The 15,133-nt window shown below is 37.5% G+C and overlaps 2 protein-coding genes across 2 annotated transcripts in view; both read left to right on the top strand.

The window, feature by feature from the left end:
• LOC311069437 (protocadherin-15-like) overlaps window positions 1-15,133 on the top strand; it is a 268,582-nt gene that overhangs the window by 240,786 nt on the left and 12,663 nt on the right. The window lies entirely within an intron of this gene.
• LOC311069459 (protocadherin-15-like) lies at window positions 1,485-9,029 on the top strand (the record flags this gene model as incomplete). The annotated part of the gene is made up of 2 exons (XM_084092638.1): window positions 1,485-1,552; window positions 6,832-9,029. The coding sequence occupies 2 exons, from the start codon at window positions 1,485-1,487 to the stop codon at window positions 7,964-7,966; spliced, it is 1,203 nt and encodes a 400-aa protein (XP_083948764.1). The 3' UTR covers window positions 7,967-9,029.

The following is a 15,133-nucleotide window of genomic DNA, read 5'->3' as shown; positions in this document are numbered from 1 at the left end:
TTTTTTATTTCATTTTAATTTCAGGTAAAGTTGCAGTATTTTTGTTGTTGTTGTTTGTTTTTTGTTATTTGTATAAGTTATTGTCCATATAGTTTTATTTTTGGCCATTTTAGTGCATCAATATAATTAACTAAATGGAAATTATAAATGTTGCTAATGTGACTAGCTGAAGTAAAATAAGTTTAAGTTTTTTTATATTTTATTTCAGGTACTGTAACTGTAATTTTATTTCAAGTAATGAAACGTTTTTATGGTTTAGTTTTAATTTTCATTAGCTATATAATAACCTTGCTGTGAACAATGCAAAACAACAACAACGACAATTAGACACATTATGGTAAAAAAAAATTGTAGTGTAAGTACATCTTAATGGTCCTTAAATACTTTCTCGATTTAATGTTCTTTTTTAATTGATTTTGGGGTGAAATGTGACCTGGAAATATTTTCTTTACATTGCCATTTCAAATGAAATTTTAGCCTTTTTTTTTTTTGCATGCATCTTAATGTTCATTTCTTGTTCATGTCTAATGAATGGTTGAACGGATGAGTGGTTGCATTTCCTCTCTATTTGCCTTTTGTGTCTCTTGGGCCCCTTTACATGGGACATTAACATGCATTCCATATTTAGAGAATATCTGGATATTAGCTGGATTGCATTTATTCCTTGCATTTACAGTGTGAATGCTTACATATTACATAATTACACTGTGTGTGAATAACAAAAACACATTTGCATTGCTGTAAAAAGCATGATTTTGTGTGCATTTACATCTGGCTTTTAATGTGGTCAAGTTTCTGATTCAGTCACTGAAAATGCATTTTAATGCTAAATGTGAACAGGGCCTGTCTGTGTTAAATTTGATCACATCCCTCTTTCTACATATATTTTTCCTCTCATGTTTCATTCATTCTCATCTTCTCTGTATTTTCCAGGCTTGGACTACAGTGAGTAACATGAAATATACTGCATTTCCCTGCAGTGTTCTTTCTTACAAATCTGCTATCTATTTTAAAATCCCTCTTGACTGTGGTTTCTAGTCCCTGTGTAGCTGCTCTTGTAGTTTTCTTTACCGTTTAATCTTTTATGCCTCGATTTATTTCAAATTGCATTTTAAAAAGAACATTTTGATATCATTGACATTTAAAATATATATATATTTTTTTTTTTTGAATGATGGCCAAAAAAAAAAAAAAAAAAGCACAGATCTGTGTGTAGCTGCATAGCAGATTAAAGCTTGAGTAGTTTAGCTTGATAAAGCCTTGGCTTCCGGCTGTAGTGGTTCCTCGCAGTTTTTTCCACAAAGCAAAGAAATACACTTCTCGTCCTTCACTTTGAGACTCGATGTTGTAACAGATCATCTTGATTGCAGTTTGAGCAAAGATTATCTGAAGAGATTTCTGAGTGGTTTATGAGTGCTGGTATATGATCTTTGCGCTTCAAAACTGGTAGTGCACAATTTTGATGTTGCACACAAAGAAACAACATGGCAGTGCTAGCCTTTGTTTTGCAGGTAGAGTACAACAGGGCTAAAGGCACATCTTACAGGCCCCAGTATACTCTTGGCCAAGTTCTTTTTCACATAGGGGTATAAAAAAAGTCTAAAAATACATGTGTATGTGCTGCACACTTTCCTTTCAACAACAAAATGAACACACAACAAAACAGCAGTGAGAAAACAGTAGTTAAGAAAACATCTGATCATGGAGATGTGGATATATTTGCACAAGCTTATTAAACATGAAAAAGTAGTGTCAGTGTCTCAATTAGAATTACAACTTCAATTTCTACTATTAAGTGGCTCTCCGATGCATTCCTGTTTTTATTACAGAATGAACAGAATAAATTTTTCAGAAAGTTCACACACAGTCCATTCTTAGATTTCACTTGAAGTATGTCGGGAACTTAAGGAAAATCTGGGAAAGATATGTCCTTTTTTATTGAACATTGATGGATCAGCACATTTTGTAGTGATTTTTTTGTTTGTTTTAAAATCATATTAATTTATAAGGTGGTGAGGATATACTGTACAAGACCAGCAATAAGGCAAAATACCCCCAGTATTGATACAAATTAAGTTATAGAAGTGTGTTTTGCATAATATCTAAGTTAATACTTGTTCAAAACAATCACTTCAGCAAAGATTGTACCATTTTATTTTTATTTTGTTAAATTAAATCAGTTAATTTACTTTCAATAAGGGACTGTTCGTTATTTATTTAAGGGGCCACCGGAGGAGTTTTGAGATCTGTTGTCAAAAAAGACATGACCCTCCCTTCGCCAGCAATAATTTTTTCTATGACCCTCCAAAATGATTGTGAAAAAAGGCATGACCCTCCCCGATAATTTATTGATTAGCCTAATTCTGTACTGGTTTGCGCTTGGCAAAGATGTTCAGATAGCCATTGTTTGTTTGTTTTTTAAACCATAAACTCTTGCTTTCTCATCTGGCTGTAACGATAGACCAAACCTACGATTCGGTTCGTATAACGATTTTTTATTTTAGATTTGAAAAAAATCATGTTTTCGGTGCTGATGCGGTGTGACTCGTTCAACATGTGGGTGGCGTTGCGAATAAAGCATCTAAAAGCTGTCACAAAGAACCGGCAAAAGTAATGATTATTAATATGTCATATATAGCTAGACATTTTAATTGTTTTTAATAAACAAGTGTTTTCTGTGTCTACTGCAAAGATGAAGTTGACGATGCGTCGCGATCTTCTCAGAACGCGCCAGAGAGAAATGCACATTTCATAAGGAGAAAGCAGTCTGTTTTCCTTCGTTTTGAATTGTTCTGCATGTTTAAAAGTAGACATTTCAAGCTTTCTATATATTTCTCAGGTCTATGAGGCAAGTAGCATACCTTACGCTGAGTTTCGGTTCATTTATGAGACAAGAGTCCAGTTCACTCGCCCGCGCCTCCGTGTCATGATTATCTATTTTCTACTATATTTAGACTACTTCTTATTTATTAAATCCAGATGAAACATTGATTAAAATTAAGATAAAATTAATAAAAAAACGAAATTCACTTTAAAGAAAGGCTTTGTGCTTTCTGTTTGAGGTCTCTGTGCAATTTTTAAAGTCGCTTCAGAGCAGTCATGTCCGTGCGTAATGGAGAACTGACACGTCCGTAACATTTTTTTTTTTTTTTACATAAATGCAAACACGAAAAATAAAATAAAAATAATATAAAATTTAATTTTCTGTGGAGGCCGATCTTTATTCATCCGGTGGGTATATATATTTTGGTTTGCACAGTGTAATTTATAGAATTACTAAAAAATATTTTGCCACCTAAAAGTTAAAGAGTTTTTTGTGTCACGTCACATGTGTATTTCCCTCATATTAAATATAAAACGCATGTGTAGACTGATATTTTTCTAATGTCTTGACTCCTTTCAGACGTTTCAAATAAATGCTTTTTCTGAGAATTTTTATTTTAAGTTTTGACTGCAAATGTCACGTCCATTCACTGGAATCGCCCAATTTTAACGAATTTATCCTCAACTAGTTTTTGTGGTGTAGGTCTATGTATTTTTTGTTAACTTAAATAATAGCCTACTAATAGTGATTTAAAGATGTGGTAACGCTGCGAAGATCGCGAGTCGTCAACTTCTTCTGTCTAGCCGACACTGACATAAAAAATAACTGTTTTATTAGTAAACAATTAAAATGCTATATTGAACATATTTGCCTGTTCCTTACAAAACACTGACAGTGGGGTTTTTGGCTGTTTTTTTTTTGTTTTTTTTTGAGCAGCTGCGGACAAATTATTTCGACACACACACACACACACACACACAATATTGATAAACAGGATTTTTTTGTTGCTTTTTTAATACAATAAAAATTTAATTTAATTTATTGTTTAATAAAATTATAAGCCTATTATTTTTAGTTTATTAACAGCAACAACAGCTGTAAAGATGAAGTTGACGATCGCCATCTCCGTAGTAGTGAACACGCCTATAGAGAGAAATGCACATCATTACATAACCAGAGAGTAGCCTATTTCTTTTCGTTTTAAATTGTTAAAAAGACATTTCAAGCTTTCTTAAGATATATTTCATGTATGTGAGGCATATGCTGAGTTTCGTTAAGTTAGGATGAGATGTGCTCCTGTTTACGAGCAGTGCAAGTGACCACGCGGGCGCCTCTATGATTGTGTTGTCTGCTATATTTGGTATTTGGCAATTGGTTGATAAAAAAAAAAAAATTAAGATACAATTTATACAAAACGAAATTCACTTAAAAAAATCGTTTTCTGCAAAACAAAACTTAATTAAGTGGTCAAAATCATGTCTGACCCGCTCCATGTCTCTCGATATTGCGTATACTCGTGTGTGCGGTTCACTTTTCATAATCAACATAGATGAAAAAATAACATTATTATATTTTAACAAAAATGAAACTAAATGAGCTTATTTAATGGTAACAACACAGTAGGCCTACAGACTCTGTATTTGTACAAATTGCTGCACATTCATTTTATTCTGAATTTTGCACACACAAGTTGAAAGGCATTTGTTTGTGCATGCATGTAAAACATATCTGCAACATTTATCAAGTTCACTGATAATTATGCGTGCATTTATTAATTATTATCTTAATGAATAATGTAACAAGGACGAAGCATGTAAACTGTTTGTTTAGAATTTGGATCGATTATCGCAAATCCGAATGAAGAAACAAAACCATAGGCTATAGAAAATGGGTGGGCCCGGACCTAAATGCCCACCCGGGCCCAATGTAGCGCCGCGGCTGGTGGTAGCCCTACATCTTACACATCGTAGAAACAAAATAAGAATGGAAACTAAAATATGCAGTATCGCCCTACAGCGCACATTCTATCAGCAGTTCTGGCGCCTCAGTCCCAATACTGTTAAACTCGACGTACGTTCACATCACATGTTAATGCAGCGGTAGAGTTACACTCACAGGACACTGTGCACTTAACAAAAGTTCAGTATTTGCTCGTGCTTTAAAGCTTTGCCGGGTAAACATTTCTTTGGCATTCTGTTCTGACATGATGCACTTTTTCTAAGCGCGACCTGAAGCGCACACTGTCAAACAGCGCCAAACTCGATTTTTGTTGGGTCAGACCCATCTGATATCGACGGGGGGCTGATAACGCGAGATCAACATGGAGCTAAATGGAAAAAAATAGCACAAAACAAGCCACTTTGAAATGTTGCTGTTTTAATGAATATAAAAGTTGGGTGACCCTCCCCCTAGACTAAAAAAAGTTGGATGACCCTCCCCTCAACAAAGAATAAAAAGACATGACCCTCCCCTATTTTCCTCCGGTGGCCCCTTCCATAAATACCGAACGGTCCCTAAATATTTTATAAATACACTTTCATTAAAATGTTACTTATAGTTAGTATAATATCTAGTGGACCATCGAAGTGTAACCACATTTCATTAAAAAAAAGATTCTGAAAGCATCATACTCTTTTTGAGAAAGATCCCATAATAAAATGGGATTTTTTATTATGAATAACATGTGATCGTTTTAATAAAAATATGAAGTCTTCAGATGCAAAAGCCTTTAAGTCCGTCTAAAGTTTTTGTTTAATATTAACGTTTTAACGTTAGAGGCTATGTATAGGTTTCTACCCAAGTACCTGCATTTCTGAATGGGTTAAGGCTGGGATTTAGTGAGTTTGAAGTGAAAGTATTTGATGAGCGTATACTATGTGTGGAGAGCATTCACTCAATATTATTATCTCATTTTTGACAGAGGTGGCTTTTGCATCGGAGGTCTTCATATGGTGATCATCCCAACTAAATAAATAACAATGACCATTTGAACCAAACCATGCTGTGTAAATGGATGTCAGCCAGCTATTTCAGATCTCGTCAATTACTGTACTTTTCCCTCAACAAGTTTTCCCCCAAAATACTATACTTTTAGATATTATTCAGCTATTGAAAAACTGTTGATTTAATTACTTTGAAGGAAACTGAAATCATTACCAATACCTTTGTCTCAAAATATATTTTGTATTTTTAAATATTCTAGTGTGCTACATAAATCTATAGCATTTTAAAAAACATTACATTTGCATTAACATTTTACATAAATTTATTTAGCAGACGCTTTTATTCAAAGCGACTTACAAATGAGAACAATAGAAGCAATTAAACTAACAGTAGGACAACAATATGCAAGTGCTATGATCCTTCTCAGTTTAATCTAACGCAGTACATGCATTTCTTTTATATATATATATATAGAGAGAGAGAGAGAGAGAGAGAGAGAGAGAGAGAGAGAAGAGAAAGTGTTAGTATTACTTATCAAGTGCATTAAATATTAGATCAACTTAGCACAGAGGATCAGGATCAGCTAAATTACCAGGGTGCATAGTGAACCGCGGATATGGTTTAGAAGAAAATGTCTTTAGCCCCATTGTACCCTATGATTATCAGCAAAAAGATCATAGTAACTCTGTTTTAAACATCTTTTCTTACAAAAGTTTGTTAAATGGGTTTAATCATCATTTCACTTTTCAGAGTAGAGAATTCTGGCTTTACGAATCGAACACAGCGTAATGTCTCCTGAAGTTTTAGTAAGACTATTTCTCTACAAAGCCATAAAATGAGAGTATTTGATTCAGCTTATTCAAAGCTCAATGTAATATCGTGAGCAAATTTGTTTGGCCATGCATGCTCTTTCAAAGTCCATTAAAGTGAAGGATTTTTATATAGTGGGTCATTAGAGTCCTATCCTCCCATGGCTGTTCTCTTCCCTCAATTCCTACCTGTCTCTTTCCACACATTTCAATCTTCTCTCCTCTCCTTTCATTTTCTCTCGTGGCCCGGAGAAGGCACCGAAAGTCTGTAATCGAGGAGGTGGATCGACAGAGTCTCATAAGAACCTTTGCCTCTCGTGCAATCGCAGTCTACAAACAGTGTGCCGGAAATGGAAAGTTGCTCAACAAGCTGCCCAAGTCAGAGACCACAGTCACCTTTTTCTCAGATGAACGGCCTCTCACCACCCAAAATACGCTTCACCAGGATGGAGCGTCCAGCAGTACGGAGTCCAACTCGGAGGTGTACAGGGTTGCTGGATTTCTGGACAGTGATGCTCCGTCTCCAACAAGCCCCTGCAGCCAGATGACTTCTTGGTCCCTGCCGTCCCGTATTCGAGGGCAAGGGCTTTATGATGCTCTGCGCCGGAAGGGTCTCTGGGACCCCTCTGAATGGGAGGAGCAAGAGCTGAAGGCAGGGCTTAAGGACAGCAGGGAAGAACTTGATGCAGATCTAGATCAGAGTGGTCGTAGCACAGAAACAAAGCTGTCTGTCAGAGAACAGGCTAGACAGTTTGAGCAGCAAGCTTTAGCCGAGCGGACGCCCAGACAGAGCCGGGACTCTTATGCATCTCTGGATCTGGACGACCCGCTACTAACCGCCATCATGCTGTCGTCCAGTCCAATTTCTGTCGGCAAAGACATCCCACCCTGCATTATCATCCCCGGGGATGATGGCGAGACTCCTCCCCCACCCACGGCTCAGCGGCCGACTCCACCCGTCCTGAGGAAGTTCAGCTCCAGTATCTCCAATTATGTGACGGTGGAGCCTTGTGAAATCACATTGGAATTCATATCGGACTCTCCGGACAGCTCACCACCCCTTCTGCCTGTCCCACCTCGTTCTTTTCTTTCTCCTCCACCTGTGCAAGAGGATTTCACCCCACCACCAACCCCAACTCACATTCAGTCTTCTGAACTCCCAGTCCAGTCTCCGATTCCTACACCTAAACTAAGAGGGATCCTCAAGAACACGAACCGATCCACCGGCAACCTTGATGTGAAAGATGACTGCAGTTGCGAAGGAGGAAGTAAAGACTCCACGACTGTCATGCTAAAAGAACCAGAATCTAAACAGGACCAAATATGCGCCAGCCAATCAGAATCTGACTCTTATACTCAGCTCTCAAACCAACCAATCCCAGAGGAATGAGAGACTTTGCCCACTTCAGCCCTTCATTTCTGATTGAACTCTGGAACTCTTTTCATATCTTCTTTCTTAAACCTCCTCCAACTGTTTCATCATTTACCTTTTCATGCATTATTTCGAGGGCACTTTATTTTGAGAGCACTTTATAATCTTCAACTCAAAGAAGGTCGTAAGAGTATAGTTTCAATGTGATTTAAAGTTTTTTTTTCCTCAGTGCATAACTTACATTTCTGTTGTTTTTATATGTTAGAATATCTACTTCATAGAGTGGATATCTGTCAATTAAATAGAACACAACAGAGAAAGGGAGTGACAGAATTTGTATTTAAAATTTTAATTCTTATATGATATAATTTTTTTTGACAATGAAATCCTACATGTAAGCAAATAGAAATATTTTTGTAAGAACAACTATAATATAGTTTTATAATAACAAATGTTTTACATTTATGTGTTGCTATAATCAGAGGAGATAATGTGTGAGTTCATGCAGAACATTCTACCTCTAAGCAGTTTCTATTCATTATTATTTGTAATTTAGTGGTTTAAACTGTTCTGCTGCTTTCAAATTGCATACAAACAGTTGTTTTGTTTTGATAATATGTAAAGCTATGTGCAATTAAACATACACTACCCTTCCAATTTGGGCTTTTAAATAATTTTATACTTTTGTTTTGCAAGGATGCATTGAATTGATCAAAAGTGACAGTAAAGACATTTATAATGTTACTAAAAAAAATATATTTCATATAAATGCTATTGTTTTGATCTTTCTGTTAAAAAAAATGTGAAAAAATGTATCATGTTTCCACAAAAAAAAAAAAAAAAAAAATGAAGCAGACCAACTGTTTTCAACATTGGTAATAATAAGAAATGTTTCTTGAGCAGCAAATTAGCATATTAGAATGATTTCTGAAGGATCATGTGACACTGAATGGCTGCTGAAAAATCAGCTTTACCATTACAGGAATACATTACATTTTAAAATGTTAAAATAATAATTAAAAAAACTGTTCTTTTAATTAAAATAATATTTCATAATATTACTGTATTTACTGTATTTTTGGTGAGCATAAGAAACTTCTTTCTATCAAAAAATCGTACTGATCCCAAACTTTTGAGCAGCGATGTATATTTTTTTACATTTATTTTTAACATTTAAATTGTTTTTCTTGTTGCACGAAAAGTACAGCATGCATTAATTTGCATGTTTTTATAGCCATCAGTTTGCACATTTTTAAGAAGAGCAAGTGAAATAATGTATTTCCAATAGAATATATTTAATAATAATGGACTTTTTATCAGATTAATCAAACTAATATTTGAACTGACCATCACTGTTTATGAATATTTAATGTTTAACCGGTGACGTGCTTCCTCGCAGGCGGATGTTTAGTGAGAGAAGCTGTTATCATGATCATGTGACCTTGAGAGGAGTGATAGAGATTGTAATCAAATTTGATGAGGATGGACCTTATAATTAAAGCTCACATTTTGTTTAATCAGTTTAGTTTGATCAGAAAAAAGAATAAGAATGAATTAAATTATATTATCTATTAGTCTGCACTGTCTAAGTGATGCCAATTGGAAAGGAAGGTCACTTCAGAGGAAGAGCAAGTTATTACCTTTTGATTAAAGATTAGGAAAATACATTTTTATTTGGAATAACGAGCACTGGTGAATCATTTACAATAAAACCAGGAATATGCATTAAGGAAGGCTAGAAACAGATAATTCTTTATATGTCTTTCTCATTTATTCAGTGTTGGGGAAAGTTACTTTTAAAAGTAATACGTTACAATACTGTGTTACTCCCTAAATAAGTAACTATTGCATTACTTGGTTACTTTTTATGGAAAATAATGTTACGTTATTTTTGCTGTACATTTTCTCACCTGGGCTTGGCATGCTTGCTTTTTTTTTTTTTTTTTTATAACTATTCACAACAAAAGTGAACTCAATCAGACTTCCTTCTCAGACTGAAGGAAATGCAAATTCACTCCTGTACAGTAGAGGGCACAGCTCAAACAAACCTTTCACAAACCATTCTGAATTGCAGAAGAACAGGACATGAGAATCAGAATCAGAATCAGAATCAGAAAGAGCTTTATTGCCAAGTGTGCTTGCACCCACAAGGAATTTTTCTTGGTACTGAAGCTTCCAGTGCACATATACAAATACAAATACAACAAGAAACATAGTAATACAAATTCTAAGAATAAAATATATAAAAAATAAATAAAAATAGTATAAAAGTAAAAAAAGTAGGGTCACAGTTGGGTTTAGTCCGAATAAACATTTACAGATTATGAACATATTTACAGTATTTTGAGTAGTATGAATAATATAGATATAAATATCACCTGAGTTAGAGAATATTGCACTAGACAGTGGGAGTATTGCACTTACAGGCATATGCCTTGGGGGGCATGTTAAGTGTTCAGAAGGGAAATGGCCTGTGGAAAGAAACTGTTCCTGTGCCTGGATGTTCTTGTGGCCAGTGATCTGTGTCGCCGTCCTGACGGTAACAGTTCAAACGGGGTGTCCAGGGTGAGTGGAGTCTGTGATGATTTTACCTGCTCTCTTCCTCACTCTGGAAGAGTATAGGTCCTGGAGGGCTGGCAGGGGGGCACCAATAATCCTCTCTGCAGTCCGGACTGTCCGTTGTAGTCTCCTGATGTCCGATTTGGTAGCTGAACCAAACCAGACAGTGATGGAAGTGCTTAAAACAGACTCAATGACGGCTGAGTAGAACTGGATCAGCAGCTCCTGTGGCAGATTGAACTTCTTCAGCTGGCGAAGGAAGTACAGTCTCTGCTGGGCCTTTTTCACAATGGAGTCAATGTGATTTGCCCACTTCAGGTCCTGAGAGATGGTAGAGCCCAGGAACCTGAATGACTCCACTGCTTCCACAGTGCTGTTCATGATGGTGAGAGGGGGGAGTGCTGGGGATTTTCTCCTGAAGTCCACGATCATCTCCACTGTTTTGAGCGTGTTCAGCTCAAGGTTGTTATAGCTGCACCAGACAGCCAGCTGTTCAACTCCCAGTCTGTAAGCAGACTCGTCACCATTTTGGATGAGACCGATGACAGTGGTGTCGTCTGCAAATTTCAGGAGCTTGACAGAGGGGTCTTTAGAAGTGCAGTCATTAGTGTACAGGGAGAAGAGCAGTGGGGAGAGAACGCACCCTTGGGGGGCGCCAGTGCTGATGGTGAGGGTCCTGGATGTGAGTTTCCCCAGTCTCACTAGCTGCTGCCGGTCCGTCAGGAAGCTGGAGATCCACTGACAGATGGAGGATGGCATGGAGAGCTGAGTCAGTTTGGCTGTGAGAAGATCAGGGATGATGGTATTGAAGGCTGAACTGAAGTCCACAAATAAGATCCGTGCATAAGTCCCAGGTCTGTCAAGATGTTGCAGGATATAGTGCAGTCCCATGTTGACTGCATCATCCACAGACCTGTTTGCTCTGTAAGCAAACTGAAAGGGATCCAGCAGGGGTCCAGTGATGTCCTTCAGATAGGCCAACACCAGTCTTTCAAACGACTTCATGACCACAGACGTGAGAGCGACAGGTCTGTAGTCATTAAGTCCAGTGATTTTAGTTTTTTTGGGAACCGGAATGATAGTGGAAGACACTTCAACACTCTTACATCAGCAATAAAAGCAATGAAACACAAATGTGATGTTCATTTTAGCTTATTAGTATGTTGAATTGGATCATCGAAGGTCAACAGCAAAGACATTGTTTAATAAAGTGAGATTAAATAAAGTAAATGTGTTATTTTACATATTTAAGGTTTATGTAATATTCTGAGTTTGCAATTCACTGTTTTTATTCATTTTGAGGAATACTGAATCTGTGTTTGTGCAAGTGATGAGTAAATGCTTGCTCACATTTAGTCTAGAATTATAATAACCATAATGTTTACACAGCGCACACAACGTCTCTACACTTATTCAAGATTTCGCTCAGCATTGGGACAGAAGAGCTGTCATTCAATAAATGGGAAAACCAAGTAATTTGTGTTACTTATTTGAAAAAGTAACTCTGACGTTTTATTGTAAATTTAAAAGCAATGCTTTACTAGTTATTTGGGGGGAAAAAATCTGATTACATAACTCATGTTATTTGTAATGCTTTACCCCCCAACATTGTTTATTCACAGAATCTATCTATCTATCTATCTATCTACAGTGAGGAAAATAAGTATTTGAACACCCTGCTATTTTGCAAGTTCTCCCACTTAGAAATCATGGAGGGGTCTGAAATTGTCATCGTAGGTGCATGTCCACTGTGAGAGACATAATCTAAAAAAAAAAAAATCCAGAAATCACAATGTATGATTTTTTAACTATTTATTTGTATGATACAGCTGCAAATAAGTATTTGAACACCTGAGAAAATCAATGTTAATATTTGGTACAGTAGCCTTTGTTTGCAATTACAGAGGTCAAACGTTTCCTGTAGTTTTTCACCAGGTTTGCACACACTGCAGGAGGGGTTTTGGCCCACTCCTCCACACAGATCTTCTCTAGATCAGTCAGGTTTCTGGGCTGTCGCTGAGAAACACGGAGTTTGAGCTCCCTCCAAAGATTCTCTATTAGGTTTAGGTCTGGAGACTGGCTAGGCCACGCCAGAACCTTGATATGCTTCTTACAGAGCCACTCCTTGGTTATCCTGGCTGTGTGCTTCGGGTCATTGTCATGTTGGAAGACCCAGCCTCGACCCATCTTCAATGCTCTAACTGAGGGAAGGAGGTTGTTCCCCAAAATCTTGCAATACATGGCCCCGGTCATCCTCTCCTTAATACAGTGCAGTCGCCCTGTCCCATGTGCAGAAAAACACCCCCAAAGCATGATGCTACCACCCCCATGCTTCACAGTAGGGATGGTGTTCTTGGGATGGTACTCATCATTCTTCTTCCTCCAAACACGTTTAGTGGAATTATGACCAAGAAGTCCTATTTTTGTCTCATCTGACCACATGACTTTCTCCCATGACTCCTCTGGATCATCCAAATGGTCATTGGCAAACTTAAGACGGGCCTTGACATGTGCTGGTTTAAGCAGGGGAACCTTCCGTGCCATGCATGATTTCAAACCATGACGTCTTAGTGTATTACCAACAGTAACCTTGGAAACGGTGGTCCCAGCTCTTTTCAGGTCATTGACCAGCTCCTCCCGTGTAGTTCTGGGCTGATTTCTCACCTTTCTTAGGATCATTGAGACCCCACGAGGTGAGATCTTGCATGGAGCCCCAGTCCGAGGGAGATTGACAGTCATGTTTAGCTTCTTCCATTTTCTAATGATTGCTCCAACAGTGGACCTTTTTTCACCAAGCTGCTTGGCAATTTCCCCGTAGCCCTTTCCAGCCTTGTGGAGGTGTACAATTTTGTCTCTAGTCTTTGGACAGCTGTTTGGTCTTGGCCCTGTTAGTAGTTGGATTCTTACTGATTGTATGGGGTGGACAGGTGTCTTTATGCAGCTAACGACCTCAAACAGGTGCATCTAATTTAGCATAATAAATTGGAGTGGAGGTGGACATTTTAAAGGCAGACTAACAGGTCTTTGAGGGTCAGAATTCTAGCTGATAGACAGGTGTTCAAATACTTATTTGCAGCTGTATCATACAAATAAATAGTTAAAAAATCATATATTGTGATTTCTGGATTTTTTTTTTTGATTATGTCTCTCACAATGGACATGCACCTACGATGACAATTTCAGACCCCTCCATGATTTCCAAATGGGAGAACTTGCAAAATAGCAGGGTGTTCAAATACTTATTTTCCTCACTGTATCTATCTATCTATCTATCTATCTATCTATCTATCTATCTATCTATCGTCTCTGTCGTCTCTCTCTCTGTCGTCTCTCTCTCTCTCTTTCTCTCTCTCTCTAACCCTTTTTAAAAGCTTTTAAGAGTGCCAGACCTCCTGAAGCTCTCCTGTCTCGGTTCAGTCCTGCGGATGTTTTTGCCCTTTCAGAAACTCAAGCAGTCAAGACTCACATAGAGATTAAACAATACAGCTAATCGTTGATGTGGCGCATGGCAGGGGGACGATCACTCTGCCGTTTCCCGCTGAATTCACCCCATCAGGCGCGCAGTCAATGTCTTTCCATTCAGACCAACTGCTCCTACAATATCTCTGCACTGGTCTGCAGATGGCGTCTCCCTCATCCATATCGAACAATCTGTTTGAAATCTGTCATCACCACATAAGCAAATGCACACAGATTTAATAATGTATCATCTTCAGTTCTGAGCTCCTTTGAAATACACAAACATTGTGTTTGCTGTTGCACCAAGTAGTTAATGAAATTAATGAAATGAATTTACACTTATTCTAGCCACAACTCTTCAATAGACAACAAAGGACAGAAAATATGATCAACGGTTACATATGTTGCGTTATTTATGTGATCTGACTCTGCGGCAGAAAATTTATGTGCGAGCTGAATGGATGGACAGTATGTGTGTGTGTGTGTGTGTGTCAGAGCTTGTTTGTAGGTCCAGAGGAACGGCTCTATATTTCACATGACCTGCTCAGCACGATGAAAGCAGACTGTGAGGTCTAGAGAAATGTAATTAATCAATCGATGAGTCTGCCGTTGACATCACTAACCCTAATTCTCTCTTTTCTCTCCTGTGTTCACGTCTTTCTCACTTCCTCCTTTCATATTACCTGCTCCACCACAAAATAAAATGAATCTCTCTTGCTCTATTAACTCTTTCCGCGCCAGCTTTTTCAGGTTTTTGTCAAAGAAGATTATAACATAGATGTAGTAGATTAAATCTATCAACACCGCCAAAGCTTGCAATCCTATAGCTCGTCCTGGGTCGACATTTCATTCAGTAACGTTAGGCAGTTTTGATTTATATGCTGTTTAATGTTGATGATCACGTTATTTTACATATGCATATGATTACAAATGCTATCGCTTGTTTCTGCTTCTTCTTCACGTGTGTTTTGATCAGGAGATTCAGTACTTTTTCAGAAGATGTGTAACAGCGCCCCCTACCTTATAACCATGAAAACACGGATAGCCGGACATTTCCGTCAGTGGTGGGGCAGCGTTGTCTCATAAATGACGGAAATATCCGTCAATGGCAGGGAAAGAGTTAAAAAACGAGAGTACTTCAAAAAAGTACTCTATTAATATCACTCA

Source organism: Abramis brama (genome assembly GCF_963993115.1).
Source record: "Abramis brama genome assembly, chromosome: 19".
NCBI lineage: Eukaryota > Metazoa > Chordata > Actinopteri > Cypriniformes > Leuciscidae > Abramis > Abramis brama.
This window is presented reverse-complemented; position numbering and strand designations above follow the sequence as displayed.